Source organism: Thrips palmi, unplaced genomic scaffold, assembly GCF_012932325.1.
Source record: "Thrips palmi isolate BJ-2018 unplaced genomic scaffold, TpBJ-2018v1 HiC_scaffold_16, whole genome shotgun sequence".
Classification (NCBI taxonomy): Eukaryota; Metazoa; Arthropoda; class Insecta; order Thysanoptera; family Thripidae; genus Thrips; species Thrips palmi.
In genome coordinates this window covers 14,619,739-14,647,603 of record NW_023144625.1, presented here as the reverse complement: position 1 = coordinate 14,647,603, position 27,865 = coordinate 14,619,739, and the positions used below count along the sequence as shown (strand labels likewise).

At 59.2% G+C, this 27,865-nt stretch overlaps 4 protein-coding genes across 5 annotated transcripts in view; 1 reads left to right on the top strand and 3 right to left on the bottom strand.

Moving 5' to 3' along the window:
• Positions 1 to 3,187: 3,187 nt before the first annotated feature.
• Positions 3,188 to 7,264, bottom strand: LOC117642550 (CDK5 and ABL1 enzyme substrate 2). Of its 2 annotated transcripts, XM_034380823.1 has the most exons (12): positions 7,031 to 7,264; positions 6,437 to 6,948; positions 6,195 to 6,352; positions 5,925 to 6,108; positions 5,714 to 5,837; positions 5,500 to 5,624; positions 5,232 to 5,267; positions 4,857 to 4,942; positions 4,624 to 4,781; positions 4,404 to 4,510; positions 4,105 to 4,309; positions 3,188 to 4,024 (listed from the first exon to the last, which is right to left on the bottom strand). In XM_034380823.1, exons 2-12 carry the CDS (start codon positions 6,805 to 6,807, stop codon positions 3,884 to 3,886), a joined length of 1,695 nt encoding a protein of 564 aa, XP_034236714.1. In that variant the 5' UTR covers positions 6,808 to 6,948; positions 7,031 to 7,264; the 3' UTR covers positions 3,188 to 3,883. The 2 variants fall into 2 exon arrangements, with proteins under 2 accessions (XP_034236714.1, XP_034236715.1); XM_034380824.1 differs by lacking the exon at positions 5,232 to 5,267.
• Positions 7,265 to 7,284: 20 nt separating this feature from the next.
• LOC117642551 (39S ribosomal protein L22, mitochondrial) lies at positions 7,285 to 8,517 on the top strand. The gene is made up of 4 exons (XM_034380825.1): positions 7,285 to 7,454; positions 7,549 to 7,760; positions 7,847 to 8,060; positions 8,167 to 8,517. The coding sequence occupies exons 2-4, from the start codon at positions 7,554 to 7,556 to the stop codon at positions 8,388 to 8,390; spliced, it is 645 nt and encodes a 214-aa protein (XP_034236716.1). The 5' UTR covers positions 7,285 to 7,454; positions 7,549 to 7,553; the 3' UTR covers positions 8,391 to 8,517.
• Positions 8,518 to 9,789: 1,272 nt separating this feature from the next.
• Positions 9,790 to 27,865, bottom strand: part of LOC117643029 (Down syndrome cell adhesion molecule-like protein Dscam2) — a 78,410-nt gene continuing 60,334 nt past the window's right edge. The window contains exons 4-32 of the mRNA XM_034381666.1: positions 24,150 to 24,309; positions 23,763 to 23,902; positions 23,519 to 23,636; positions 21,398 to 21,611; positions 20,337 to 20,474; positions 18,875 to 18,989; positions 18,500 to 18,802; positions 16,519 to 16,791; positions 15,963 to 16,244; positions 15,754 to 15,886; positions 15,539 to 15,678; positions 15,167 to 15,466; positions 14,746 to 15,090; positions 14,584 to 14,654; positions 14,323 to 14,506; positions 13,935 to 14,102; positions 13,665 to 13,832; positions 13,410 to 13,555; positions 13,148 to 13,316; positions 12,508 to 13,067; positions 12,153 to 12,447; positions 11,925 to 12,075; positions 11,410 to 11,621; positions 10,967 to 11,245; positions 10,658 to 10,768; positions 10,350 to 10,559; positions 10,207 to 10,273; positions 9,840 to 9,884; positions 9,790 to 9,796 (exon numbers count right to left, since the gene is read on the bottom strand). Of these exons, the coding sequence (XP_034237557.1) occupies positions 9,790 to 9,796; positions 9,840 to 9,884; positions 10,207 to 10,273; positions 10,350 to 10,559; positions 10,658 to 10,768; positions 10,967 to 11,245; positions 11,410 to 11,621; positions 11,925 to 12,075; positions 12,153 to 12,447; positions 12,508 to 13,067; positions 13,148 to 13,316; positions 13,410 to 13,555; positions 13,665 to 13,832; positions 13,935 to 14,102; positions 14,323 to 14,506; positions 14,584 to 14,654; positions 14,746 to 15,090; positions 15,167 to 15,466; positions 15,539 to 15,678; positions 15,754 to 15,886; positions 15,963 to 16,244; positions 16,519 to 16,791; positions 18,500 to 18,802; positions 18,875 to 18,989; positions 20,337 to 20,474; positions 21,398 to 21,611; positions 23,519 to 23,636; positions 23,763 to 23,902; positions 24,150 to 24,309 (5,504 nt within the window). The remainder of the gene's footprint in view (positions 9,797 to 9,839; positions 9,885 to 10,206; positions 10,274 to 10,349; positions 10,560 to 10,657; positions 10,769 to 10,966; positions 11,246 to 11,409; positions 11,622 to 11,924; positions 12,076 to 12,152; positions 12,448 to 12,507; positions 13,068 to 13,147; positions 13,317 to 13,409; positions 13,556 to 13,664; positions 13,833 to 13,934; positions 14,103 to 14,322; positions 14,507 to 14,583; positions 14,655 to 14,745; positions 15,091 to 15,166; positions 15,467 to 15,538; positions 15,679 to 15,753; positions 15,887 to 15,962; positions 16,245 to 16,518; positions 16,792 to 18,499; positions 18,803 to 18,874; positions 18,990 to 20,336; positions 20,475 to 21,397; positions 21,612 to 23,518; positions 23,637 to 23,762; positions 23,903 to 24,149; positions 24,310 to 27,865) is intronic.
• On the bottom strand, positions 14,509 to 15,274 carry LOC117642308 (Down syndrome cell adhesion molecule-like protein Dscam2). Its single transcript, XM_034380382.1, has 3 exons — positions 15,167 to 15,274; positions 14,746 to 15,090; positions 14,509 to 14,654 (listed from the first exon to the last, which is right to left on the bottom strand). Exons 1-3 carry the CDS (start codon positions 15,231 to 15,233, stop codon positions 14,548 to 14,550), a joined length of 519 nt encoding a protein of 172 aa, XP_034236273.1. The 5' UTR covers positions 15,234 to 15,274; the 3' UTR covers positions 14,509 to 14,547.

The window sequence follows — 27,865 nt, the reverse complement described above, 5'->3', positions numbered from 1 at the left end:
CTCAAGCCGGAAGCGGCGGTCCGGAGACAGGCAGACAGGCGGCCTGCAGTGTAGTGCGCACGTCTCTGGGTCACGCCGCCACGCCGCCGTCCTGACTGATCGACGGGCTGCTGGGCTGCGCCGTGTCGCGGCGAGACGGCCTGCCGAGCGACTCCAGGGACTCGTTTCGTCGCTCTGTCTCTCTCGCACCCCTACGGGACGCGCCGTGAGTGCGAGAGGGACAGAGCGACGCTGGCCCCAGCCACGCGGTGTGAGGTCACTCTCGGAGGTCATCGCCACGACGGAGACGTGCCGCCCGCGCGCCCCGCGTCGCCCCGCGTCGCTCCGCGTGGACCGACGAGCTGCCCTCTGGTCGCCGCGCTAGGCTGCACTGGGCTGAACCCGCACTGGGATTCCGTCGCTCCGTCTCTCTTGCGCGCGTGGAGCGCCCCTTGGACGTGCGAGAGAGACAGACGACTGGCGCACTAGGAAGGGCCGTCAGTGCCTCACGTACGTATGGCCGGCCGGCCGGGCACCCGGCACTTACCCCGCCGTCACCTCGCAGACTGTCAGGCCCTCTCGCTCGCACCCGCGGCCGAAATAGGACCGGAAACAGCATTGTGTCCCGCTCGGCGCGCTCGGGTGCTGCTGGATGGCGCCGCCGTTTTGGGCCAGACGAGCGCCGAGGCGGCGAAGGCCTTCCTGGACGTTCGAACTGTGGATTGTGTCCCCGGCGAGGCGGCGGCGCGCCGGCGTCGTGCACCAGGGACTAGCACTGCAAGGCCACGGCCAGCGCCGGCCAGCGCCGCCGCCGTAATTGCGTAGTCTCACGGACCAGCAGCCCTTCGCACTGTCTCTCTCGCACTCATGGCGCGTCCCGTACAGATGCGAGAGAGACAGCAACGAATTGTGAAATGAGCTGTGCTGCTGGACATCTGGACCAGACGGCGGTCGTGGCGGTGCTTCCCTCGAGCCACGCCGCGCGCCCCGTCTCGTGGTTCCGGTGTGGCGCTGCACGGCTGCAGTCGCATCCTCCGCGACCGCGCTAAACCTTGAACGGATGCAAGCGAGCCAAGCGAGTCGCCCAACAGGCCTAACCGCGTCACGCCGACGCGGAGGCGGCGGCGGCGGCGTTCGGCTGTTGGCTTCGATCGTGACTCGAACACGGTGATGCACTCGGACGGCCTTGGGCAGGGTCACCGGGTTCCAATGCCGGCGCGGCATCCTCGCCGCGCGTCGCTGCCTCCCAGTTTATCGAACGCCTCGCGGAGTCATCGAACGATTCTGGGGAATCCATTCCGCTTCTTCGGCCACGTCGCCGCGCCGCCGCGTCACAGAGCCGAACCGGTCTGCCTGTCGTTGCCCGTCAGCCGCTGCGCCGCTGGGCCCGAGGCCCTGCTGACGCCCAGCCAAGGCCGCGGCCTGGCCCTTGCGCCTGGCCCTTGACTAGCCTTGACCCTTCGAGCGGCCGCGGACGCAACGCGGCTGCAGCGCGGCGCCAGGACCAAGGACCCCGAAGGACCCCGAAGGTCCCGAAGGGCCGCACCGAGGACGAAGGGTGAAGGACACGCGGCCAAACACGGTCCGAAAAAGGCCGCCAGAAAAGGACACCGCTAACCTTCTCTGGCTGATTTCCAACAGCTGTCTCTCTCGCACCAGTCCGAGAAAGACGGAGCGACGCAGCGTGGTCCGCCACGGCGCCGCCTCTCGAACCATCCATCGCGTGTGCTCCGGATCGTCGTCGCGTTTGTCTGCCGATCCAACACTCTGTCCCTCTCGCACGCTCGGGGCCGCCCTGGGGGTGCGAGCGAGACAGGGCGACGAAGCCCCATTCGGAATGAGACCACCACACTGGGCGGTGTCGTCTCGGCGACGTGCGAAGGAGCCGTTAGCTTCCGCGTTGAGTCGAGAGGCGTCTTGACTCCAGAGGTCAAAACGCCAAAACGGCACGTGGCACCGCTCACCCATGGCTCACCCGCCCCGCCGAATCTGCATTATTCATTTCGGGCGAGAAAAGGCGTCGGAATGGAATGGACAGTGGACGACTGTGGACTGGAAATGTCACGAGGAGGCCACCGCGCCTGCCGCCGGCCTGCCGCTTCCACTTCGCGCCGAAAGTGGAAAAAGATGCCACCGAAAACAAGCAACAACAACAGAAACACGATGGAATTCGCTCAGGAAGTTTTTATTTTGATCGATCCCTGCGGAGGAAATATCGATATAGTTTTTCTTGTTGTTATTCTGCCAGTGTCGTGGCTGCGACGCTGCGACGCATTCACCCTGAGCGCGCCGCACTGGCGGTGCAGGCGTAATATCGGTATCACACGTTGCGCGGCGCGACGGTGCACCAGCGCGACGTGTCGCACCCAGCCACCCTGTCGTTCCGAACTGTCGCGCTTCGTCGCTGTCTCCCTCGCACCCCTACGAGCCGCCCCACGAGTGCGGCAGAGAGAGAGAGGCAGAGCAACGAAAGCGCGCGCTTCGGAGTCAGCCTCTCTGTGACGGCGCGCGCGGCGCGCGTCGGCGGTGGGAGGTCCTGGTGACCTGCAAGCCTGCAAGGCACACTGCCGCTCGAGGAAGTGAATAGTGATGAGGTGAGTGGCGTACCGCCGCGTACCCCGCGTTTTGCCTTGCGAGGCTGCCGACACCGGACGCGGATTTGAGACGAATCAACCCGGCCAGAGTGTGAGAAGCGAGGTTTCGATTGGCGCGCAATGGTGTGTGTGTGTTTGGAAAGAGGGGGGGGGGGACAACTTGTGCCCTTCCCGCCAACCTTATTGTTCCGCGACATTTCCGGTCGCGTTGGCACGCCTGGGAGCTGATTCCGAGTCGCTTTCATCGCTCTGTCTCTCTCGCACCCATGAGGCGTCCTCTGTCGGTGCGAGAGAGACAGAGCGACGAAAACGACTCTCGGAATCAGTGTGCCGGGGAAGACACTCGAAGCACTCGGCACTGCAGCCTGCAGTCTCCAGTCTGTCGCGCGCATTCAAATCTCGCTGTCGTCTCCTTGACTTGTGGTTCGAATCGTCTTCGTCAGCATGAATCCATTTCCTTCCCCAGACCAGTTCCCGCCTTGTGGTGACCTCCCGGCTTCACTGAACCGAGGACGCGGGTGGGGGTGGCACGAATGGTCCGACCACCCTCCCCCTCTTGTGGAATAGATTAGCAGGACGTCAAGGAATTTCCAGAGAAAAACAAAAAGACAGGATGTGGCAACAGAAACTTGATTTATTTGTACTCATCACGGCTACTCTCATAAATTTTACTATCTTTAGAAGCAAACAATTGGATAATTAATACCATGAAGTAGCGTCAAAATCTTTTAAAAGATGAATTTGATCTGACAAAATAAAAATGAAGTTCACAGAAACACAAAATACTCAGTCTTTGGTTGATATGGGTGAGAGATGTAAGTACACACACAAATGGAATATAATTCCATCACATAAACACATGAAAAGTATTAGTGCAAACTTAACTATAGTTCAAATAGAAAATGATTTTAAGTTTCACTTTTGATAAACATGAAAAGGAAGACAAAATTGTTTGAAACTAATAAACAATAAAACACTGAATTGAATTAACATTAATTGATACAGCTTCTACCATCTTACCACTGAATTATAACAGGAAAATACAAGTAAAAAATACAGCAAGTTTTGGAAAGAATGACTGAAAAATGCCTACTGGTATAGCTTATAAATATAAATGTAATATCCCAAAAAAGAACAATTACAACTAAACAAAACATGTCAAAGACAGTACCTCTGACTAGAATTTTTTAAGTCTCAGATAAAGAGACAAATGCACAATCCAGCAGCACATAAGTACCTTTCAGTTAAAATATGAAAAGCTTTAACACAAGAGTACGAAAAGGCATTACAGACTACACTCATATCAAAATTTAGGACTCGTACATGAGACGCTGGTAATGGGGAAACACTTCCCATGTAGGTATATGAAGACCAAATTCCAGTGCAACAAGCACTGCAAATTCAGACAACAACAGTTCTTTGCGGTTCAGACGAAAGACACTCTCTGTTTTCTGGAAAAGAAAACTTGTCATTGGAAAAAGGCCGGAAAACAGGATAAGAGACAATAGTATCAGAATATCACTATGCATACCTCAATCAGCAATTTCAACACATCTCCTTTCACATCATTTAGTTTCGCAGACAAAAGCAAACAGGCTCCTGCACAAAGCTTCCGATTTTCTTTGTTGATGAGGTTAGCTAAAATTAGCTTTTCAAAATAAACATATGCTTGAGCCACTGTTAGTAAATCCATTCCACATTCTGTCTTCGCAATCTTCCTCATCTCTCGCTTAATACTGTAATTTAAGAGAGAAAGAAAGGACTTTATCAATAAAACAGATAGAGAAAAGGAATATCACGAATCACTACATTAGATTGACATTATGTTACCTGCGTAGTTTACTCAAAGTAAGTTGAATATGAGGAAACTTCTCCCTAAATTTGTCATTCAGTTCCTTTTTAAGATCAGATGGGCGCACGTAATCAATGACTGATGTCTGGAAAGGGTCAGATCTATTAGTATTTGTGTGCAACAGTGCTATTTGTTATGTATTTGAATATAATTTAAAACTTATACAACATCAAGGAGTTAAATTATCATGACTTTTACCATGTATGAAGCGAAGGTTAAAAGTGTACGATGTTTCCCTGCTATTAGCTCTGGATCATCAAGTAAGTTAGCTGAATAGTGCAGACTTGAAGGATTCACAGGATGAGAGGAGTGAGGCATATGACCAGCAGCGGCTTGCTCTTCCCAATCTACATTGCCTGTTTTGGAACATTTTCTATTACAAATTTCATTTTAACAAAAACTGGAGAACAAAACATTCCAATCTTCAATACCTTTTATTTCACTGTAAGAAACAGGGGGTGATCCTGGGACACTGTGAACAGTGGGGCGATGAGAAGAGCCGTCATATGAGAAGCACCTAAAATAGATAATGAGGCATTTGAATAATATTTTATTAGTTCAAAATTTACAGAAGCATGAAAATAAGACCCAGAAGAGTTGAAAAGATCTGCAGTAGACAAGACCTCAAAGCTAAAATTGAAATGGACACAGATTACAGGACACAATCGACATGGCATGCATATTTCCAGTTGACAGCCCAAGAGAAATCCAGCACCAGCATACATTTGCAAAGTTAACAACTTAAGATTAGTAAATTAGTTCAGAGAGCACAACACCAGAAAGCACCAAAATTGACATAATATTACCATTTTCCATCTTTTAGACCTAAAAACTCCTTAGTCCTGTAAAAAAGAAGAATTTTTGCTCTTCAGTATAAACCATTAGAAAATCCTGCAAGTAAACATCAGATATTTATCCCATGCAGGAAAATCAGCTCATCTAAAAAAGGAAAACTAGACCAGACAGATTTGTTACAAAGTCAGGTCGAAATGGTGCCCAGTTAACTATCTCAAACAAATACTATAATAGGCAGTTTTTCTTTTTAGACAATTATTTCACAAATTCACAATTTACCTTGCAAATGCATGATGTCTTACAGTGGCCTGATAAGGTTCAATAGCTTCATACTCTGACAAGTGCACCTTTCGTTCACGAGAAAAGATCCTTGATGGGACTAGAAGCTGTCCATATGATATTTCCTGCTCAAACAGAAAAGAAGCACAAATATTTGATATCTAGTAACATCAAACATAGACAAATTGGACGCAGGTTTGAAAGTCTGACTTACTTGTCCGTCCTGCCCTCTCTCCAAGCCCAATAAATCAAAAGGATCAAGACCGTCATTAATGGATGAGAGGGGACGAGGCCCAGAAGTGTTTCGCCTCCTTTGACCATCTCGCCTAAGATCATTCCTTCAACAATAAAGTACAAAGTTCACCATCATATGAAGAAAACTAAAAAAATCAACTATCAACTGCTACAAAAGGATTATTACATACCTAGACTGCCTTCCTCCCTTGTTGTATGGGATTGATGAAAATACAAGAAATGGGACTTTATGGGCAGATACAAGGACGAGTCTCTCATCACGAAAATGCTGGCCCCTTCTTGGTCGAACCATGCGCACTTCGCGCACTTGAGATGAATGAAATGCATCTTGGATGGCTTGTGTTTTTGATCGAACTACATTGCACCAAAAGTAAAAAGCAATTTGTAGAGAGGAAACTTAAAGGATAATATTTTTGAGAAAAAATATAAATCATACTTACAAGAGCTAGCCATACTAGGGCCTATACTTTCACTGCTACTGTAATTATGAAGATGCTTATCATCTGATAGGGATCCTTGATGATACATCAGACGCTTTCTTTGGCTTATGGAGCCCATGCGCCTTTCAAATCCAGTATCACTTCCAGCTGTATTTGTCCTGCAAAGCATTAGAAGTAAATTTAATTATTTATGAGCTCAACACAGATAGAGAAAGTAAGGGTAGAATGTTACAAAAGCTCACCTTTCCCGAAACGGAGTGGATGTAGCTTTAGAAAATACATCATGATCAGATTGTTTAGAAGGAGTGAAGTTCATATCAGCGGTGTAACTGTTGAGACGGGTCGGGCTCCTTGCCAAAATAGGTGAACGACTGACCACAAGCAATTTACTATCCTTAGGAAACACATCATCCCTACAAACTTCATCCTTGGAAATATTTTGGATATTTTCCGTCAGTACAAGTGGTTTTGAGCTAGTACCACTAGTCCCTTCATTCCTTGATAGAAAACTAAGGTTTGTGTCTCTATGAGTGCCATCAAGAGATATATTAGACAGAAAGCTGAGAGCTGCTATCCTTCGCCTGGACCTATTCCTCTTCATTGCAACGGCCATAGCTTCAGAAACTCAGTTGCCACAGAGTGAAGGGAACAACCATAACCAAAACAACTGTTTACTCTGTGGTCGCAGTGCTTGGCTTCTTTGAACTTTGCATGTTTAGCACGGCCATGACAATCTTCATGGAGCGTATTTAAACTGAAATAGAGAGAAATAATACCATTGTAAAGGAAAGCGGAAGGGAAATATCGCAAAAATACAAGTTAAAAAAGAACTTTACGTTTGATTCTGGTGCGGGTGGACTAGATAACGTCGGCTGCTTGCTTAAAACAGAATGACAAACTTGTCCATCGCAAAATCCTTTTCTTTTTGTTCCAGTCCATCCCTCATCTCGAAAGAGTAATTTAATTTCGTATGCAGTGAACTCCGATCAATAATTCGAAGAGAAACGTCTTGAATGATTGCACCTAAGTTAGTAAATAGTCTCAAAAAGTAATGAGGGAGATTTTACTGGAACCTGCAAATAACCAATCTGTCTGCTACCGTTGTGTGAATAGTAAAAGCATGTGTTTCTTTCTGAAGGCATAAAACCGCCGCCGAAGTATTTAATTGTTTGTGGTTTCAAGACCTTTGCTCCAAACTTGTCAAGACGTTTTGAAATGTTTATTTTTTGGCTCAATAATTTGTAAACTTTTTTTTTCAATGTGCGTCAATCAATGAGGCAAAGTTACGGTTATTAGTTATGCCTGAAGGTTATGTTCAATTCTGTTTGTAAGAACACTTTGTCTTATTTTCCAGTCAAAATGTTGTGCTCAAGACTTGTTACAAAAACTTTAAGACCATTCCTGGAGCTAACATCAAGATCTGCCTCAACCGAAGCCTCAGCCGACAACTGGGTTCCAAAACGCTGGGGTGATCTTGTTAATGAAAAAGAAAAGATATCGAGGTGGACTCAACTGAACGAGAAAGTTTTTGAACCCCTGAAGGAGGGAGAGGAGCCGCGACCTGCGGTAAGTTGAAATGTTAATATTTTTTTCGCATTTTATTAGATGTAGGTGATTTTTATTCATCAGTGTTTTCTTTTTATAAATTTCAGTATGTTTGTCATGAGAAACGAGACTTCTGGTACAGTTTCAAGAAATTGTACATTGTTTCCTGCTTGGTTAGAGGACTTCCAGTGGATGAGGCCGTTAAACAATTAAATTTTGTGCGTTCGAAGGGTGCCAAGATCGTAAAGGAGACAATCTTAGAGGCACAAGAATTAGCTATTAAACAACATAATGTGGAGTTCAAAAGCAACTTGTGGGTTGGTGCGTAATTTTTTTCTTTTCAATAACGCTTCTTTTTGGTGCTTGATTCAATGTGCATTCTTTTCATAGTCGAATGTTAATGAAAGATCTGTCTCCATATCAACAGCTGAATCGTTCCCTGAGAAAGCCTACTGCCTAAAAGCGACAAGGAGGCATGCAAGAGCAAGATTGGCTATGATCAATTTGCAACACTGCCATTACATGGTTCGCTTGGAGGAGGGTCCTCCACCCAAACACTATTACTATTATAGACGCCCTAGGTCCCCTCAAGAGTTGTTGGATGAATGGCTTGTTGAGTTAAGGTCAAGGAAGATAATAAATTCATTGTAGTTTCCTCATTGAATTTTGACTGTACCTTTTGTAATGTTTTGGGTTCAAAGCTTGCTTTGAAGTAAAGTTTGTTCCTCTCTGTAATTTAAGATAAAGATTTATGTTGGAAACTGTTAAATGTTTAAAACAGAGTTATCATTTTCCTCTGTCTAAGCGACGTCCCCAAACTTTCTTCTTTTCACTGTAAGCGAACGAGGGAAAATCAAGGAAAATAAACGTTAAATTAGGACGGGAGACCAAACCTTCCGACAATTTCAGTAAAACTGACTCACTTTATTCAACAAATCAACACATTCATGAAAACAACTTTTAAAACATGAGATCACAAAATAAAATTTTAATCAATTTCTTTAACTACCTACATCGATGAAGACCGAACGGAATGGCCCACGAGACATAACGTGATGGCGTGGCTGTGTATTTGAACACCGAGCCACAGCTGTGCCTGAATGCGGGATGAACGACGCACGCACACTGCACAACTTCTCTGAACTTTTGGCTGCACTTTGAGAGGAGGGACTGTCGGCATGGCCGCGTGCCGCGCATTGCGTCCGCGGCATTCATTTGAGCACAATTCTTGTTTTGACAGACCTCGACACTGTAAGCACGGTTCTAAGGGAGGAAGGCGTTCCTTTCGAAAGCGCCCTTTGACCTCGGTCAGTCTTTTTCTTCACTGGCAGTGGCGGCGGCTGAATAGCGGCACTCGCACTACGTCGACAGAATGTCACTCTTTTCGAAAAACTCAGTAAACTTCATAGAGAGTTTGTGCAGGCTCCCTGCTGCTAGTTTTTCCGACGAAAGAGAGAGAGGGCCGGAGCCGGAAACTTGGTATTCACACCGCTTCTCAACGGAAATGGCCACCACCGGGCGGGCGGCAGCGGGCTCTCGGGCGCGGAAGGCGCGCAAGGGCTGTCGGCTTCCGTTTCCTGTCAGCGGGCTGGGGGCGCGGGCAGTGGGGCAGGTGGGGACGGGGGCGGTTTCGGCGGGGAGGGGACGCGGCAGCGAGCCCCAACGCCGTCGCCAGGGAGGCTCCCCTGGGCCCCAGGGCCGGCGTCACACGTGGATGGTGTAGTCTTGCTTCTCGCGGTGCCGCTCGTGCCGGTACCTGCAAGCGAGAGCAAAGTCCCGAGTCCATCCTGCGGACGGTGGTTTCACTCAAGTGACGTCGTCGACGCGTACCTCTTGATGAGCGAGGACAGCTCCTGTTCCAACTGGCCGTCGTCGGGGCCCAGTAGCTCGCTCCTGGACGGGTACTGGCCGTTGTCCTCGTGGTCCTGGCCCCCGCAGCCGTAGTCGGCGTCGCCGTTGAGCCCGGCGTCCGAGCCCGACCCCGAGCCGCCCTGCGACCCCCAGCGCGTGGCGCGGCCCCCGCAGCCAGGGGCGTCCGCGTCGCGGCCCTCTAGGCCCTCGCGGTGGCGGGAGTGCTGGCGGGAGCGCGGCCGGCTGCGCGGAGAGCCCGCCATGCCGTTGGAGCAGGCACGCCTCGGCAGCGACCTGGGGGAGGGAGCAGGTATGGAACTCACCGTTGTCTTCACTCCGAAGGTCTCGCTTAGAAGCAAAGCTACTTGTGTGTTTAAAACATGACACAGGGTATTTCATTGAACCCGTTCGCTTTCTTAACCATACAGTTCCTCCTCACGCCCTGGCACGAGGCTTGTGATTGTCGGAGCTGCACGCTTAGGAAACCGAACGCGAGACGCCCTGGGCTGCGCAGGTGCTGCTTGGCTTCACCGAGGTGCCACGCGCGGTGCCATCGGGGAGGAAAAGTGTGCAGGCATGATGGAGGTGTTGGGCGATATCAACCTACTTTCACTACCTGCATGCCGGCCCCTGTGTCCGGTGGCCCACTTCCGGGGAGACGTCCGCGGAGTCGCCGCTCGAGTCTGGACGGACAGAAAGCACAGGTCAGTGGAGGGACTTCCCCGGCGACGAGCACTCGCCATTGCTATTTGTACGTACCGTTGTCCTGGCTCTTGGAGGAGCGGCGGCTCGGCGTGTGGGCGTGCTGCCGGTAGCTGTAGCTCGCCATGTGGTTGTGGCCGTGGTTGTGGCCGTGGTTCAGGCCGTGGTTGTGGCCGTGCTTGTCGCTCGGGCTGCTGCTGTCCGACTCGTAGCGCGCGCCAGGCCCCGGCGTCGGCGCCATCACCAGGCTGCGGGGCCTGCCCACTCCTGGCATCAGACAGAAATGAAGCATTACTCCTCTGCTGGACAAACTTACACAGTGAAAAAGAAATCGGGGAGACGGTGCTTACAGTGCACCGACTGACCTGAGGACACGCTGCCCCGCTCCCGGCAGTGCGTGGGCGAGGCCGTCTTGCGCCTCTGGTGCACGGCGAGCGACATGGGCAACGTCTGCTGGCTGGAAATGCACGAAATTTCTGAAACAAAACAAATGCACAGGTCACTGCTACTGAAATTGCTGCGGTAGTATTTAATCGATTTTCGTAGCGTCACGGCTGTGGGTGTTCGGTTCGGGCGTTCGGGGTTGGTGCACCCACCGAGGCTCAGCCCGTCCGGGGGGCTGGCAGTGGCCGCCCCGCGAGGCTCGCGGCCGCGGGCCGGCGCCCCTCCCTCACCGCTGTCCGACGGCCGAGGCGTGGCGGCCCCCGACGCGGCCGACGCCTTACTCCGCGACCTCGAGTCCCTCGAGTCCCTGGAGTAGTGCTGACCGTGGCGCCGCGGCGGCCCCTCGGCGTAGCAGTCCCGCTGGCTGAAGGTGTGCAGCTGCAGCGAGTAGCTGGCCAGCGACTTGGAGGGCGTCAGCGACCCCGTGGCCGGCCCGGTCCCGGGGCCCACTCCGCCGCCCTGCCCCGCGTTGGCCAGGCTGAACGTGGCGTAGGGGCAGATCTCGTAGTCTGCAAAGAGAACGTCGGTCAGGAAAAGGAGGCGCTTTGGGAGACACAATCCAGGCCGCTTCATCCCTCTGTCTCTCTCGCACTCATGGCGCGTCCTACTAGTGATGAAGATGCGAGAGAGACAGAGCGACGAAAACGACTCTCTGAAGAGGTCCGCGACGTACCCGAGGTGTCGCTGCCCTTCTGGCCCGTGAGGGACGAGGCGATGCCGCCCTTGCGTCCGGGCGACGGCGAGTACAGCTGCTCCTGGTGCGGCAGCGGCATCGGGTGGTGGTGGTGGTGGTTGTGGTGCACCTGGTGGTGCTGTTCGTGGTTCCGCTGGTTCTCCAGCTCGTCCATGGTCTTGGCGTCGCCTCTCCTATAACCCGCATATTGCCTGCAGTCAGTCACATCAAAGTGGGTAAAGCGGGCACGGTGAGGCGGGGCGGGGCGGGGCGCGGTGGGTCATGGTGGGGCGTGCACACGGTAGTACTGTGGGGATGTTTGCCGCGGCATGCGGTAGTGCGAGGCTTGCAATGAAGGGTGTCGGCCTCCAACGTGTGCGACGTGGACTGCTACTGCTTGCCGAACCGACTTCGGCTTCTCAGCAACGAGGTAATGGTAAGTGTGCGTCATGCCGATGGCAGACCAGTGGGTCAGTGTGATCCCCTTCCACCCCCGAGAGATGCTTGACGCTCACCTCTTCCTGAAGGCGATGATGGCGCACGCGGCGACGGCGGCCGTGCACACGAGGCCGGCCACCACGGCGACGAGGAGGGTGATGGGCGTGGGCATGGCGAGTGGGCCGGGCCCCTCCGCCAGCGCGGGCATCAGCTCCAGCGGCACCAGGTCTGCGCAGCGGGAACCACGTGCAATCTCGCGCAAGCGAAACACTTTGGCATCAGGAGGTTCGGGAAGGTCCGCTTACCGCCTGTCTTGGTCCTGGTGGCGAACACGAAGGGCGCGCGGGTGGAGCCTGCGTCGGAGTGCGCGGCGACGCGCAGCTCGTACCAGGAGGCGGGGGCCAGCCCCGCCACGGCCACGGTCTGCTGGGGGCCGGCGCGGTTCGCCACGAGCGTCCAGGGCCCGGGACTCTCCCCCGCCTCGCGCGTCCGGAAGTCCACCACGAAGTACGTGACGGGGCAGCCCGCCACCGGCCACGCGTCCAGGAACAGCGACGCCGTCGTCGAGTTGACGGACAGCACCTCCTCGGCGGCCGGCACCTTGGGGGCGGCGCCCTTGGTGGCCGCCTGCAGCACGGCGCTGCGCGGCCCGCGGCCCACGCCGTTGACGGCGGCCAGGGTCAGCAGGTAGGGCGAGCCGCAGCGCAGCCCCGTCAGCGTGAACGACGTGAGCTCGCCGTCCAGCTCGCGGTCCTGCCACTCGCCCAGCTCGCGCTTGAACTGCAGGACGTACCCCGTGATCGGGGCGCCGGACTCGCCCGCCCCCGACCCGGTGGTCCACTTGAGCTGCAGGGTGCGGTCGGTGGCCGCGGCCAGCGAGAGGACGGGCGCGGCGGGCGGGCCCACCACCACGACGCGGTAGTGGATCTCGTCCTTGCCGAACACGTTGACGGCCTGGCAGGAGTAGTTGCCGGCGTCCTGCGCGGACAGCGGCCCCAGTCGCAGCGAGCCGTCCCCGATGAGCACGGCCCTGCCGGCCGCCGCGTCGCCCTGCTCCCCGTTGCCGCTGACGCCGTTGGCGGCCACGGCGCGCGTCAGCCCGCGCGGCCCCCGCCACGTCCTGGAGGGTGCGGGCACGCCCACGGCGCGGCACGCCAGTGTCAGCATCTGGCCCTCCCCCGAGGCGGCGCTCCGGGAGAACGACGCGATCCTGGCGGGCACTGCACGCACAGCTGGCGTTAGCGGACGTGGTCTAGGATGGGGAAACAGACAGTCCAAGCGGGTCTACAGTCTACAGTACCTCTGGACACGGGCGCTTGGCTGACACGGGCACTGGGCGGGCCCTCCCCCACACTGGTGGACGCCGTCACCCACAGCTCCAGGCGCTCCAGTTCCTTGAGGCGGCGCACCTCCAGGGCCAGGTCAGCGCCGCGGTCGCCACCCGCGTACACCGTCTCCTTGCGCACCTCCTGCTCGCCAACGAGACCAACAAGTTGATGAAGTGAGCGAATAAGAGTGATGCTAAGTGAGAGGTTGAGAACCGCTGGTCGACGCGTTCTTACCCTGGTTTGCCCCTGGGGCGACGCTGGCCGCATGTACACGAGGTACTTGCCGATGTTGCCGTTGGCCTCGAGCGGCCGCGTCCACGTCACCAGGATGCTGTCGGAGGACATGGCGAGCGCCTTCACCTGCTCAGGAGGCCCGGGCACTGAAGCAAATAAATACCAATTTCGGTTGTACCTACTTTTATGAAAACGAAAAGAAATCCTTCGTAAGCGCATCAGAGCGAAGTTTTCGAAAAGTTTGTTACGGCTTACCGTCCTCCTCCGTGGTACAGTGCACGGGGTCGGAGCGCACGCCCTCGCCAGCGCTCGTCAGCGCCGCCACCTGCACTGTGTAGTTGCTGAACTTGGCCAGGCCGAACAGGTTCGTCTCCAGGTTCATGGTCTTCTTCACCTCCATCTCGGGGCTGGCCGCCATCCAGGCTGCGCGACACAGAGGACAAGCTACACTTCGAGCCTCAAGGACCAGGGTTCAGAAGCAGGTGATTTAAATAGAATTTCAGATTGAAGGTGAACAGAACGCACTTGGTTGGTCCGTCGGGGGCAGCCCTGCAGGCATCTTCCGGCGGTAGAACACCTTGTAGCCGTCCAGCATGCCGCGACGTCCCGCCTTGGGGGGCGGCTCCCAGCGCACGCGCACGTTCTGCGAGGTGAGCGGCGTGCAGCGGACCGACCCGGGCGGCTCGGTGGGCACTGCAAGCGTGACGGGGGCCGAATCAGTGACGCCGACATCCGCAGTACACGCACTCGGCTACCGGCTACTCACCGCCTTCCATGGTGGTGGCCGTGATGGGCACCGAGGCGGGGCCCGCGCCGACCTCGTTGAAGGCCCGCACGGTGATCTCGTAGCGCGTGAAGCTCTCCAGTCCCAGCAGCACCACCTCCTGCCGCAGCGCCGCCCCCGCGCCGCCACCCCGCACGGTCCGCGACACCCAGGGCGCGCCGCTGACGCCGACGTCGGGCTCCTGTTGGTCCGAGGCCATGCCGGCGAGGGCCACGGCGGCGGGGAGCGCGCTCAGTGAGGGCTGCCCGGGCAGGGAGACGGCGCGGTAGCGCACCTGGTAGCCCAGCAGCGCCGAGGACAGCAGCGACGGGGCCTGCAACGACGGGAAGCGAGGCAGAGCGTCAGTGGTGCTTCTCAGACTTGGCGGTGGTTGACGCAAAGACCGCGCACCTTCCACCGGACGGTGAGAGACTCCGGGGCGAACGGGTCTGCGGTGACGTCGGCTGGGGGAAGCGTCGGTGCTGTGAATAACAAACACAAAGCCACATTGAGAAAATCATAATCAAACCAAGCGGAAAGTAAAAACAACGAACGAACGAATGAATTGCTCACCCTCCTGCAGGGTCTGCGCCGTGACGGGGCTGCCGGGCGGGCCGACGCCCACCTCGTTGGCGGCCAGCACCCGGATGGCGTACGTGGTGGCGGGGTCCAGCCCCGTCACCTTGGCCGAGCGCTGCCCGCCGCCCGGCACCGTCACGTTGTACCACGGCTGGGGCTGCGGGGGCGTGGCGGACACCACGCTGTTGTCCGCTGCACTGGCGTCCGACGCCGAGGACGGCTCCCTCCTGAACTGGATCACGTGGTGCGTGGCCCCGGACCCGTCCACGGCCCAGCCCAGCGACAGCCAGCGACTGCCCGCCTCCAGGACCTCCAGGCCCGACGGCGCGCTCGGGGCCTCTGGTGACGGAAACATCGTCATCAACGCCACGTTCGACTTGACGTAACGTGGAAACATCAGCAAGGCCCGGCCTACCTTGCACGGCGAGGTACACCACCATGGAGTCGGAGCCGTACTTGTTGCTGGCAGTGCAGTGGTACATGCCGGCGTGGTGCCGCTCCGCCACCAGGTGCAGCTGCGAGCTCAGCCCCCCGCGGCCGCCCCTGACCGTCGACGTCGGGGTCTCCATGATGCGGTTCGCCGAGGGCTCGCCGCCGCCCGGCGTGGACCAGGCGATGCTGACGGGAGGGTCCCCCGACGCGGCGCAGTCCAGCACCACGGCCTGGCCCGCCGCGCCGCTCACGTTCACGGAGCGCGTGTGGAAGTGCGCCGGCACTGTGGGGAGAGCGCGTCGTTCGGGTTACTCAGTTACATGCCCTGGGGAAGTCACTGGCGGCACAAACTCACCGTTGACCCTGAGGTGGATGACCTTGCTGATGCCGGGCCCGATGCCGTTCCTGGCCTGGCACATGTACCTCCCGGCGTGCATGGGCTGCGCCGCGGCCAGCAGCACGCTGCCGTTCTCGGCCACGGTGAGCATGGGGTCGCTGGTGAGCGGCGAGTAGTCCCCCGCGCTGCTCTCCTCCGGGCCCGGGGGCGCGGCCACCACCGCGGCCACCGACGCCGCCGCCTGCTCCGGGGCCTTCATCCAGGTGACGGTGGGCTCCGGGAAGCCGGACGCCCGGCAGTGCACGGCGGCGGGCTCCTGGTGGAGGACCTCCACGTCCTGTGGCTCCACCAGCCAGCGGGGGCGCACTGCAAGCAATGGGTCAAGTCACTCCTCTGGTCCGACTGGTCGACTCCACGCGCGCCACGCCTTCAACCGGCCCACCTCGCACGAGCAGCGGCGCGGTGTAGTTGGCGGAGGCGGCGGCGTTGCTGGCCACGCAGGTGTAGCTGCCCGAGTGGCGCGCCGACAGGTCGCTGAACAGCAGGTTGGAGGCGAACTGGTGCTGCTGCTCCGACACGCTGTCGTCCGGCGGCAGCGGCTGCCCGTCCTTGCGCCACTCGATGCCGATGGGCAGGTCGCCCGACATGATGCTGCACGACACCTGCAGCCGGTTGCCGTCCTCCAGCCCCGAGTGGAACGAGAAGGGCACGATGACCGGCGGCTCTGCGGACACAGAGTCCAGTCAGGAAAGGCTCCAGCCGACGCTACTTAAAGTAGTTGGTCTAATTTGTTTCGACGTCAAAAATGGCCTCTAACAACTTTATTGCTGACTCTTTCTTTAGTGTAAAAGTTGTCCCGTGAAGAAAATCGTCCCCGGGCTAATTCGAGAGAAAATTGCTTTCCAAGTCGGCGTTGTTACTTGCGATGGTACCCGCACAACACACCGAAAGCGTGATTTTAAAAACTACTACGGGTCGTGAATGCGTGCTGTACTCACTCATGACGTTGAGGTGCAGTGTGCTGGACGCGAGCTGGCCCTGCTGGTTGGTGACGGTGCACGCGTACTGGCCGCGGTCCGCCGAGCCCTGCACGCCGCGCAGCAGCAGCGTGCCGTTGGGGAACACGCGCTGCCGCATGTTGTCGGGCAGGCGGTGGCCGGCGCGCGACCACGTCACGCTCGTCACGGGGTACCCGGCCACGGGGCAGCGCAGGAACACGTCCGTGTCCGCCACGGCCGTCAGGTTGAGCGGCGGCCGCGCCGTGGGCGGGCCTGCGGCAACCAAACAACGCCGGCGTTCAACCCCAGCCCAGCCCGATACACAGTGTATCGGATCGGGTTTCCATTACGGCTCGCACTCCTACCGCTTCTTTACTTCACGTTCCACTTCGTTTTTGTTTTCTCGCGGCAACCGGCTCTGCGGAAGCTCCAAGGAAGCTCTACGAAAACACACTATTCGTACGCGTCCGCACCCTGTCGGCCCGGCCCTGGCCCGGCCCTGGCCCGGCCCTGCCTCGACGGACGGGCGCGGGACAGCCGAGCAACTTTTCCACTCCCCCTCCCCCTCCCCTCCCGTCCCAGCCTTGCCTGTTTTCTTTCCTGTTTTCCTCGTCGACGCTCCGGGGATTTAGATTGAACCTCGCTCACCTCCATTTGTGGTGCGGCGCGGCGCTGTGGGGGAAATATGAGGCCCCTCCCCCTCCCCTCCCCCTCCCCCCGGGCGCCTCCTCACCCCCGATTCCACCGCCCGGCCCTCTTACGCGCCGTGCACTAAAATATTCAACCGAAACTTTTTACGGCGCTTCGTCATTTTATGCTGGGTGCGTTAATTTTTTCGTGTTGTTTTCCCGCTTTTGTATCTTTTATTTTTCGCGCGCGCGCCTAAACCAGGCTGGGCGACTGATTAGTTTTTATGCCCGGGCATAAAATAAGAGTCGGCCGATGGACGGCGGCCGCCGTAATAGTGCCGCGCCCCCGCTTTTACGCACCCCGCCCCGCCCCGCCCCGCCCCGCCCCGCCCCGCCCCGCCCCGCCCCGCCTCGCCCCGCCCCGCCCCGCCCCGCCCCGCCCCGCCCCGCCCCGCCCCGCCCCGCCCCGCCCCGCCCCGCCCGCCCCGCCCCGCCCCGCCCCGCCCCCCCGCCCCGCCCCGCCCCGCCCCGCCCCGCCCCGCCCGCCCTCAGATCCGGGCGGCGCAGCGCGGCGCAGCTGCACCGATGCGACATTATAACGCTTTTACCGGGCCTGCCGGCGTGACGTGGCGTGACGTGACACACTCGTCACACGGCGGCACTCAGCACTCAGCGCGGGCCTGGCTTCATACGGCACTTTCCCGCCCGCCCGTCCCTCCGTCCGGGTGTGTGTGTGCACACGTGTGTGTGCGCGTGAGTATCTGAGCGCGCACATGTGTGTGTGTGTGTGAGGGAGTGTGCGAGTGTGAGTGGCGCCTGCCGGCTGTCCGCATGTCAATGCGATGTGTCCCGGCTGTCACGGCGGTCGTCCATCCACTATTCACTATTCAATACACCCCGGCCTTCCCCCAAACCGCCCGGGCCGCCGCTCCGTCCCGGCGACCGTCCCGCCGGGCTGCACACTGATGTACGTCGACGCGGCCAGGCCGCCACCACACCGTTTGCGCCGCACCGCCGAACACACGACGGTCCTTGGCGGGGCGCGGCCTATCAACAAACAGCTCTGAACGTGGGGGTCGTGTACCGGAGACTCCGAGGACGCACACTATGACACCCAGGACGCCGCGGACGCGCACTGCGGCAGCCAGGACGCCGCAACCGCATCCCCGTGCTACTTCCCCGCCTTGTTGTTGGGAATCAGGGCGCAGTGGACACTCTGGTGCAGATTTAATGCGCATCGCAGCAGGGACAGCAGCACCATGGCGCCGTGGTCCAAACTTCCCCGGTCAATAATTAAAAGACACTGCCGCTGCAGTGCGGCGCGAGGCGCGGCGGGCCGAGGAGGCGCTCACCGTACACGTTGATGGGCGCGGAGTGGTGCACGGCGCCGAGGATGTTCCTGGCCAGGCAGGTGTAGAGGCCGCCCTGCACCACGCGCACGGCGCTCACGTTGAGGTGGGCGATGACGTTGCCGCGGTTGGTGACGAAGGAGCCCAGCTGGTAGGCGGGCTGCAGCAGGGGCGGCAGCTCGGCGCCGTCCAGCAGCCACGTGACCCTGGGCGGCGGCTGCCCCGACACGGCGCAGTGCAGCGACAGCGGCGGCCCCGGCTGCAGCGTCTGCTCGCGGAAGCCGTCCAGGAGCTCGGGGGCGATGGCTGTGGGGCGGGAGGGAAGGCGTTTGAATTGCCCGCCGCGCGCAGAGTTGAGACAAACCAATGAGTGCCTACCTCCCAGGGCGAGCTCGGCGGCGGCCTGCACCGTCTCCTCGCCGCTGCTGGCGACGCACTGGTACATGCCGCGGTCCGCGGGCACCACGCGCCGCACCACCAGGTCCATGCCGGTCTGGAATCAAAGAAATGGCTTCAGAAATCACGGAGACTGTACTCGTTACCGAAGTTGCGTTCCGTGTGAATTTTCGATGAACCGGGCGGGGGGCCCTGCGCGGGGGTGCGGCCAGCCGCTCCTGCAGTTGACACAGCTTCCGTGGATTCATCGGCCGGGCGGAGCGGCGGAGCCCTTTCCCAATCATGAGCAAGAATCAAGGCACTGGCCATGAATATTCATGCCGCATTATCGATGGCCGTGCCTTTACAGAAAAAAAAGCACACAACAGCCGGAAAAAAGGCTGCCGCCTAGACCGGGCGGGCCAGTGCCCTTTCCTCGGAGCAGGGATTCCCAATTCCCATGCTGCCGCCGCCTTGTTTTACTTTGGCACCCTACTTGCGCGCCTGCGCCTCAGACACCGTCCCAATAAGAATATATATAAAAAAAAATCCCGTTCGGGACGGGCGCTGCTCGACGCGCTGCTCGGCCTGCTGCGGCCTGCCGTGGGCCCCAAGTGGGGCCTCGCCGCCCTCCTCTCAAAAGGGATTGGCTTGTCTACTCATTTCACGGCCGTAAATCTACAAACGCCATCCTCCGCACCGCCACGCCGCGCCACGCCGCGCCACGCCTCTCCCTCGAGGCCGAAACACTGACGCATCGCGATACGTGTGGATAAAATCGAATGCCCTCCCTCCCCCAACCTTCCCCTGTTATCGCCGCCGTTGGCGCCAGCGGCACGAAACTGAGGCACGCTCTTGAACCGCCCTGCGTGATCGTTCGTTAGGCGGCGCGGCGCCTCCGCGTCCGCCGCCTTCTTTGCTCCCGCCCCGCTGCCGCCCCGCTGCCGCCGCGCTGCCCCCGGAGGCGGCGCTCACAATATCCGCCTACAGATTCGCCATCGTTGCGCGGCCTAGCCTGGCGCGGCCTGGCCTGGCGTGGCTGCGTGCGATCGGGACACTGTTTCAGGGGCTTTACTACTTTCCGATAACACGAGGAGGAGGGCCGGGCCGGGCCCTGCCGGGTGCAGCACGCTAATCTACCGGGGGCGGGGGGCGTGGGGAGGGGAGCGCCTGCCAAGACGGAGGTAGGCCCCCCGCCGCGCAGCCGTGTCGGCCGCGCTGCCTATCCTCCGTCGCGCGGGCGCTCTCGGCGGCGGCGGGCTGAGTTCCAACGGAGCGTTCGTCGCTCTGCCTCTCTATCTCGCACTCACGGGGCGGCCCGGACGGGTGCGACAGAGACAGAGCGGCCGCAGCACTGAGCGGAACCAGCCCGCAGCCGATGGAGCTTGTTAGCTCGGCACAGCCGATATCGTGCTGCTCTCTCTTACTCTCCCGCGCTCCGCCAGCCGAGTGCTTCTCTCTCTACCTGTGTCGTGTGCACGGAAAGCCTGCCGCCCTGCACCACGGGTTCACCGTCCTTGAGGAAGCCCACAGAGGCCGGGCCCGCGGAGAGCCCGCCTCGCACCGAGCAGTTGAACACCACCGTCCTGCCCGCGTCCACCACCTGCAACAGCAAAGCGACGGGTCAACCCGCGAGCGGACAGGGAGAAAGAAAACACACACAGTCACTCCAAACGTCCTGTTAGGTGCGCGCGCGTTTGTGTGAATGTACGTGCGTGTGTGTGCGCGCTATCGGTCCTTTCCACCGCTTCATTTGGAGGCCGGCGCCGCCGCGGGCCGCCCTGGGCCGCGCGGCCGCACTGCATGTAAATTACGCGGCCGGCCGCACCAAAAAGAGGAACGCGCGGATCAGTGATTGCGGGGCTGGCTGGCTTTGAGAACGCGGACGCACTGCATGTGTGCCCCCCCCCTCTTTTCAACCCCTCGCCATTCGGCTTTGAGCGGCGCCGTTTGGGGGTGATGGCCGTCAGAGCGCAGCACTGCATGCAACATGGACAAAAGACCCCCCCCCGGACACACACACGCTGCGCCCCGCCGGTGGTGGTGGAGGCCTGGCCTGTTTTTTTTTTGCGCTGCAGCCGCTACCCGGGCTTTCCATTGCCTCCATGCAATCCGTGCAATCCGCCACAGCCGCGGCCCACCGCGGCACCGCCCGCTTCATTTAACCTTTCAATGCCCGCGCCACCTGCGCGCCACAGGCCTGCGCGGAAGAGCCAGACTGACGCGCCGAATGGGGAATCCCTCGGAATACCTCCGCCAATCCAACATTCTGACACTTCAATTGGGCTCGCAGGGATCAGCCGCTTGTCATTCGCATCGCACCGCAGCGCAGCCTTGGAAGAAATGGGAACTAAAAAAGAAATAACGAAACAAAATAATGAAAAAAAAAGAAAGAAAAAAATAAAAAGCGAAAACTAAGAAAAAGAAATCCAAGAGAAAAAAAGAAACCGCCTGACGCAGGTTCGAACCCGTGACCTACTGCTCCATTCGCAGGCACTAAAGGCGCTCGGCCACCGCGTCCCCTACCTGGTGCTGCGGCCGGAGGTGCGCGCTGAGCGGGTGGCTGACGACGAGCTGCAGGTGGCGGCGCGCCTCCTTGACGCGGTTGCTGACCACGCACGCGTACCGGCCGCTGTCCTCGGGCTGCGCGCGCGGGAACTCCAGCACCGAGTCCAGCGGGCGCGCGCGCAGGTGGTGCGGGTCGAGCTCCAGCAGGCTGCCGCCCACCTCGCGGTACCACCTGCAAGTTGCGTTCCAAAGTCACTTGTTGTTTTTTCAGCGAGCACTCTTGAGAGTTTCTTTTTTTTTCGAGTCGTGTCGCGTCCCGCAGCGATTACACCTCCATGTCGTGCTCCGCGCTGCAGACGCTGTCCGCACGGCGCTCCTTCGCTCTGTCTCTCTCGCACTCACGTCGGCCGTCCCGTGAGTGCGAGAGAGACAGAGCGACGACCGGCAGCGATGTGCGGCAGTGCTGCACCGTCGTGCACGCCCCCTCCCAACGCGCACCACCTGTAGCGCGTCCCCGGGGAGCGCCCACGCCGTGCCACGCCGTGCCACGCCACTCTCGGAGATTTGCAACGGGGGGGGGGGGTAGTGCAGAGGGGTTTGTCACCAGACTCAGAGATGCGTCCGCAGGGGGTCTAACAAGACGGGGAGCTACCCAGGCAGACACAGCAAAAAACAAAACACACTCAGAATAATTTACTTATTTCTCAAAAAATGGCACGATTAGTGAAGCGGGGAACCTCGGCGACGCGTGATCCTTGTCTCCCCTGATCCCTGTTTCCGCGACGAAACTAACTACTTCAAACGAGTTGCCGAGACTCTGCCTCCCACCCCCTTTTCCTGTCCCTTTTCCACCCAAGCTGGCCGCGACCACCAGGTGAAGTAGTTAAGAAGACAGAGTCCCTTGTCGCTGACGGCGGTCTCCAGGAGGCAAGAAGGAGGAAAAAAACTGTCGTCGAAAACACTTACTGAACTCCTCTCTCTTTCTCTCTCTCCGTTCACCACCCCCTACTGCTCTCGAACTAACTGAATTTTTAACATTCTTTTCGAGCGGGCAAAAAAAGAGAGCGAAAAGACAGCAGCAAAGGACTTGTTTGTTCTCGGCTGTGGGTCGGGACTCGATCAATAAGGCTGTCTGATCGGCGGGGCTGCCATATCGGCGGGCTGTCCCGGGCTGTCCCGGGCTGTCCCGGACACACACGGACTGCCCCGCCCCGCCCCCTTCATCCTGTCGCCAGACGGCTTCTTCGCGAGGCTCGCAAGGACGAGAGAGGATACACAGACACACGGCCGGCGCGCTCGGCCAAACAATTGAGCAGCGCCGCGCTGTGACGAACCCCGCCCCTCCCCCTCCCTTATAGCAGCAGCGCAAACTTGGTCTGAAAGGAGGAGGGGGTGGGGCGGGGCGGTAGGCGGCATAAACTCCCCGGGGTTTAGCTAGCGCGAGCTAGCGCGAGCTAGCGCGGGGTGTTTCCTTTGAAGAACCATCCTCATTTTTTTCACCATTTTTTATTTCAATTGGTTGACGACGGCGACGACGACGACGAGGAAATCGGAAGAAAGCGACCGGCAAATTTTAATTATTTTATCCCCCCCCGGAGGGAGGAGAGGGGCGCGTCGCGTCGTCCCATTGGCTTTTATCAGGGGTCGTTAGCTTTTAATTGGCCGAATGGCGGCGATGTGGCCCGTCGTGGCCGGCCGGGCCGCGGCCTCGTCGTGAAACGCGTCAGTAAACATCGAGGGATACAGCCGCGCAGCCGCGCAGACACGCAGCGTGCCTTTCGTTTCCATTCCGATCGCGCTGCCGCGACGACGGGGCGCTGCTGTCCCGGACAGCGCCTCCAGAACCCCTCCAGAGCCCCTCCAGTACCCCTCCAGAACCCCTCCAGATACCCCTCCAGAACCCCTCCAGAACCCCTCCAGAACCCCTCCAGAACCCCTCCAGAACCCCTCCAGAACCCCTCCAGAACCCCTCCAGAACCCCTCCAGAACCCCTCCAGAACCCCTCCAGAACCCCTCCAGAACCCTTCCAGAACCCCTCCAGAACCCCTCCAGAACCCCTCCAGAACCCCTCCAGAACGCTGTGCGAGTGCGAGAGAGAGAGAGGGAGACAGCGACCTGCTTCTGGCCGGCCGGCCGTACCTGTACGTGGGCGGGGGGTGGCCCTGGGCGGCGCACACTAGCTCCGTGGCCGCGCCGGCCCGCGCGTGCACCGTGCTGGCCGAGGACTCGATGTGCGGCGCCACGTCCGCATCGGACGCTGCAACACAAAGCGGCAAGCACCGTGAGGCAGACCGGATTCCGAGAGCCGTTTTGTCTCCCTCGCACTTACGGCCGAGGGTTGCGAGAGGGACAGAACGACGAAAACGACTGAAGTGGCGCGCACCTTTGACGATGACCTGCGCCCCGGAGCTGAGGCGCACGTCCCCGCTGATGACGTGCTGCGTCTGGCAGTAGTACGTGTGGCCCACGTCGTCGTCGGACACGTCGCGGACGTGCAGCGTCCCCTGCGACGTGGCCGTGTACCTGCGGGCACCGAGTCGAACATCGGACTGAGCAGGTGGTCATACGTTTCGTTTCACACTTTCATGCTGCGCCCGCCACAGTGCTTTTGAACTGGCAAAAAAAAAATCGTTGATGAAAGTACAGGAAAATTCGATGAGAAAATGCTCTGAGGCACACCAAAAAAAGTCGGTGGGACATCAGAAATGCTCTGCAGGACATGGACAACACTACAAGGTGTTTTTTTTTCACAAAACAGAGAGTTGGTTACCTGCCGCTGGTGCCCATGTGGATGGTGGCCATGTCCCGCTGCCAGCCCACGACGCGCACCAGTGGCCTGGCCGCGGAGGGAATGTTGCAGCGCAGCACGGCCACGTTGCCGGCCAGGGACTGCACGCGGTGCACCTGCGTGGACCAGCTGTGCAGCGTCTCTGCGGGCACACCGACAAACAAATTTTTTTGTTAAAAAAAAGAAAACACTTTTAAACAAAGTACAAAAGTGATAGTTTAAAATAATAGAGATAGAGAGGGGTTGAATATGCTGGGAAGGTAAACAAAAACAGCAGCTGCCCGGCTGGCGGCTGCGGCGGCGCGAGAGCGGGGCCCCTGGGGGTAGGCTGTCCCGAGGCCCCGCCACACTCGAGTGCCGCGCGGGCTGGCGGGCTGGGCCTGGCAGGCGTTTAGGGAGCGGCAGCCCAGCCCGTCGAGGATGGGCGCGCGGCGCGGACCTCATCGGGAAACCGGCGGGCTGATTCCGGAGGGTCGCTCTGTCTCTGTCGCACTCACGAGGCGTCTCGTGGGGGTGCGAGAGAGACAGAGCGAAGGAACGGAAACTTCGGAAACGCTCGGCAGGAGCCGGCGGCGCCGCGTCCAGAGCGTGCTATTAGCCCACGCGCGCCCTGCTCCAGGGAGAGAGAGAGGGGGTGGGAGGGAGAAAGGGGCGAGGAGGGATAGAGAGTGAGAGGGAGTACGCGTTAATTTCGAGTTGCGGCCAATGAGGCTTGGCGGGGCGGGGCGCGGGCCGGGGGGTGGGGAGGTTAGTTAGCTTGCACGTGAGCGATGCGATGCGCGCGCCGAAGCGGCTAGCCCAGGCAGCCCAGCCCGAAGGCCCTGTTCGCACTTTGCACCGCAGCGCCACCGCCACGCCAACACCACCACGCCACTGCCACGCGGGGCAGCGAGCGGCGCGGGAGAGCAACCAGTCTGGTCCATCGCCGCCGGGCCCGCGCCAGACCACACCAGAATATTCCGAGAGTCGTTTTCGTCGCTCTGTCTCTGTCGCACTCATGGGGCGTCCCGCGTGGGTGCGACAGAGACAGAGCGAGAGCGGAACCCGTGTGCAGCCCACGCCAGCCAGCCACTCGGCTCATTAATCGCGGGTAATTGGTGCGATGTAGCAGTGTAGCAGCAAGTGCAATGTCAGGATAATTGTTTCCCTTCGGGCACTCGCGGCACAGCGCGCAGTCCACAGGCTCGTTGCAGCCCCCCCCCTCTTCCCCCCATCCCGACGCGCCGCCGCCGGCCTGATCAGCCACAGCCTCTGCCCACGCTCTGCCTTCCCCTCCATCAGTGCCAAATTCCCCCCGAGCTTGGCGGTGCGATAGCGCGTATCTGCTCGCGGGCTGTGCCGGGCGACGCGGCGTGGCGCGGCGCAGTGTGCCACCACCACCCCGCCCCGTACGTGGCGGTGGTGGCGCGGTGTGCGGTCTGCTGAGCCAGCATTGCCAGATACACAGGAATGTTTCCGACCAGTTCATAGCGGCCACCAAATAGGACTCTTTGAGGCGGTGCCGGCCGGGCTGGTCGGCGACCCGAAGCAGGACTCCGACTGCCGTCTGCTCCGCGCCTCTGCGGTCAAAGAGGCAACAAACTGGCAAAGGAAACTCAGAGAGAGGACCGGGCGGGGCGGGGCCGTCCTTCAGAGGCTGCTGCAGCCTTCGGCAGCCCCCCCCCCCTCATCATCTGCAGTGGCGCGGCAGGGTGGCCACGCGGCAATCGGCTCAATCTCATCTCCTCGCTGTCTCTGGTCAGTGTGGGTCTTAAGGACGAGGGCGCCCGGGGATTTGGCTTAAGGGGCCCGTAAGACTTTAAGCCCCGCGCGGGAAAAAAGTCTTAAGCGACAGATTGTACTACTCTGGCGATGCACTCGGGACTCGGTGGCGGCAGACTGATTCCGAGAGCCGTTTTCGTCGCTCTGTCTCTTTCGCGCCTACACGGGCCGCGCGCCTTGCCCGAGTGAAAGAGAGGCCGAGCGACGAAAACGGCCTCCGGAATCAGTCTGCTGGGCCACACTTTTTCTACACCGCAAAGGGGCGGACTCCTCCCTCTGGCCGAGGCGGGTTGTTATTCGCAGGGCGACGTTATTCACAGGAGGAAAAAGCGGCGGGTAAAGGGGAGGTTATTCGCAGGAAAGGAGAAGACCTGGGAGCAGGGCAGAGCCTGGCCTGGTCCCACGCACTCTTTCGCGATCGTGCATAGAGATTTCCCCACGGAGCCGCGGAGCACGCACCGGAACGGAGCCGTGCGGGGCGGGGGGGGGGGGGGGTGTCCTCTCCGGCGTCTCCCAAGGGTGGGATGAGCAGATACTCACTTGGCGCCATAGGCCTGGGCGACTCGATTCAATCGCCAACCGCGAAACGCCGCGAAACGTCGCGCACCGTTCTCTGCGTTTGTTGGTGCGCGTCAGTGTGTGTGTCTGTGTGTCTGTGTGTGAGTGCGAGCCTCTCCAAACACAAATACTTGAGTTTGCTCCTCCACGGGCTCCACCGCTGGTCGAGACCGTGGAGACGCAAGGTGCCCGGCGGTCCGCTCTGGTCCGCCCTGGTCGGCCCCGACTACGTACGTGCTTGGCGACATTAACTCCGCCACCAGGACGGGGATGAGGGAGGCGAGGCACAGCGAGAGGCAAGTCCGGATACGGGCGATAAGGGGTGGTTGCCGCCCCGCCCCGCCCCGCCCCGCCCCGCCACGCATCGGGCCGCCGCGCCGCGTAGCCGAGGGCTACTCATTATCAGGATGAGGGGCGCCATCTCTTTAGGGCTGGGCGTGCGGGGCGCCCCGACCCACCCCCACCCACCGGGCCGTGCCGCCGCGCCGCGTTGCCGCCTTGCCACGGGCACTCACCTCCCGGCTCGACTCATTTAGGAGCAAGCGCACCTCTCTTTTTTCCAAACACTCCCCACCGATGATGTTCTTCCCTTTCGCTTAATCTCTCTCCTTTTTTTTTGGCACCGCCCTCCCGCCATTTCGCTCGGATTTCCAAGCGGAGTCTTCGGAGCCCGATCTTCGCTGCTGCAGCGACGAACCGATAAACAAATCAGCGATGTCATTCGGGTCACGTGGCGCGCGCTTGTCGCTTACCGGTCGCAGCGAAAAGAAGGGAAAAAGACTCGACGGAGGTAGGGCAGGGAGCGGGGCTACGGTGAGTATCCCGGATGGCATGGCGGTGGCCCCGGCCCGCCCCGCCCCACCCGGGCCTCCCCCAACGCCGCTCCGGCCGCACCCTGACCTAAAGCCCCGGCCTTCCCACCGCATTATTGCATTGCGAACGCGTCCAGGCATCACCGCCAGTCCTACACCGCAAGCCTGCCCCCTTCCGAATGCCCCCTCACACTCACACGCACTCGCACACTTGCACATGCACACACACACACACACACACACGGTCGTAGACAGGGTTGCGGCGTTTACAGCCTGCGCCCCTGTGGCCCGCAGACACTGTTGCTCTCCAATGCACCGCTCAACCGAAAGGGATAAACCGTGGGGCCGCTTTCGGCCGCTCCCAGCTTTCAGGGAGACGCAACGCTTCGGCTTTCAGCGCGATCGCGCGGCGCGCAGCATACGGCATGGCGCAGATATTTGAGCCTACAATGTTGCAAGGCGGCGCTGTCTGTCTGTCTGTCTGCTTGTCTAGAGGCGGCCGGTTCGGCGCTACTGTACTGTTTGGTGTGCTCCGGAGCACCTACTCGACCGCAGTGCTGCCTGCCT

Coding starts and splice junctions, on each gene's coding strand:
- LOC117642550 (XM_034380823.1), bottom strand. CDS start 6,807: ATGGCCGTTGCAATGAAGAGGAATAGGTCCAGGCGAAGGATAGCAGCT. Junction 4,511..4,623: donor TAACCTTCGCTTCATACATG/GTAAAAGTCATG, acceptor GACCCTTTCCAG/ACATCAGTCATTGATTACGT. Junction 4,310..4,403: donor ACTTTGAGTAAACTACGCAG/GTAACATAATGT, acceptor CTTAAATTACAG/TATTAAGCGAGAGATGAGGA.
- LOC117642551 (XM_034380825.1), top strand. CDS start 7,554: ATGTTGTGCTCAAGACTTGTTACAAAAACTTTAAGACCATTCCTGGAG. Junction 7,761..7,846: donor GAGAGGAGCCGCGACCTGCG/GTAAGTTGAAAT, acceptor TATAAATTTCAG/TATGTTTGTCATGAGAAACG. Junction 8,061..8,166: donor CAAAAGCAACTTGTGGGTTG/GTGCGTAATTTT, acceptor CCATATCAACAG/CTGAATCGTTCCCTGAGAAA.
- LOC117642308 (XM_034380382.1), bottom strand. CDS start 15,233: ATGTACCACTGCACTGCCAGCAACAAGTACGGCTCCGACTCCATGGTG. Junction 15,091..15,166: donor GGTGTACCTCGCCGTGCAAG/GTAGGCCGGGCC, acceptor TTCCGTCACCAG/AGGCCCCGAGCGCGCCGTCG. Junction 14,655..14,745: donor GGCGCAGACCCTGCAGGAGG/GTGAGCAATTCA, acceptor TGTTATTCACAG/CACCGACGCTTCCCCCAGCC.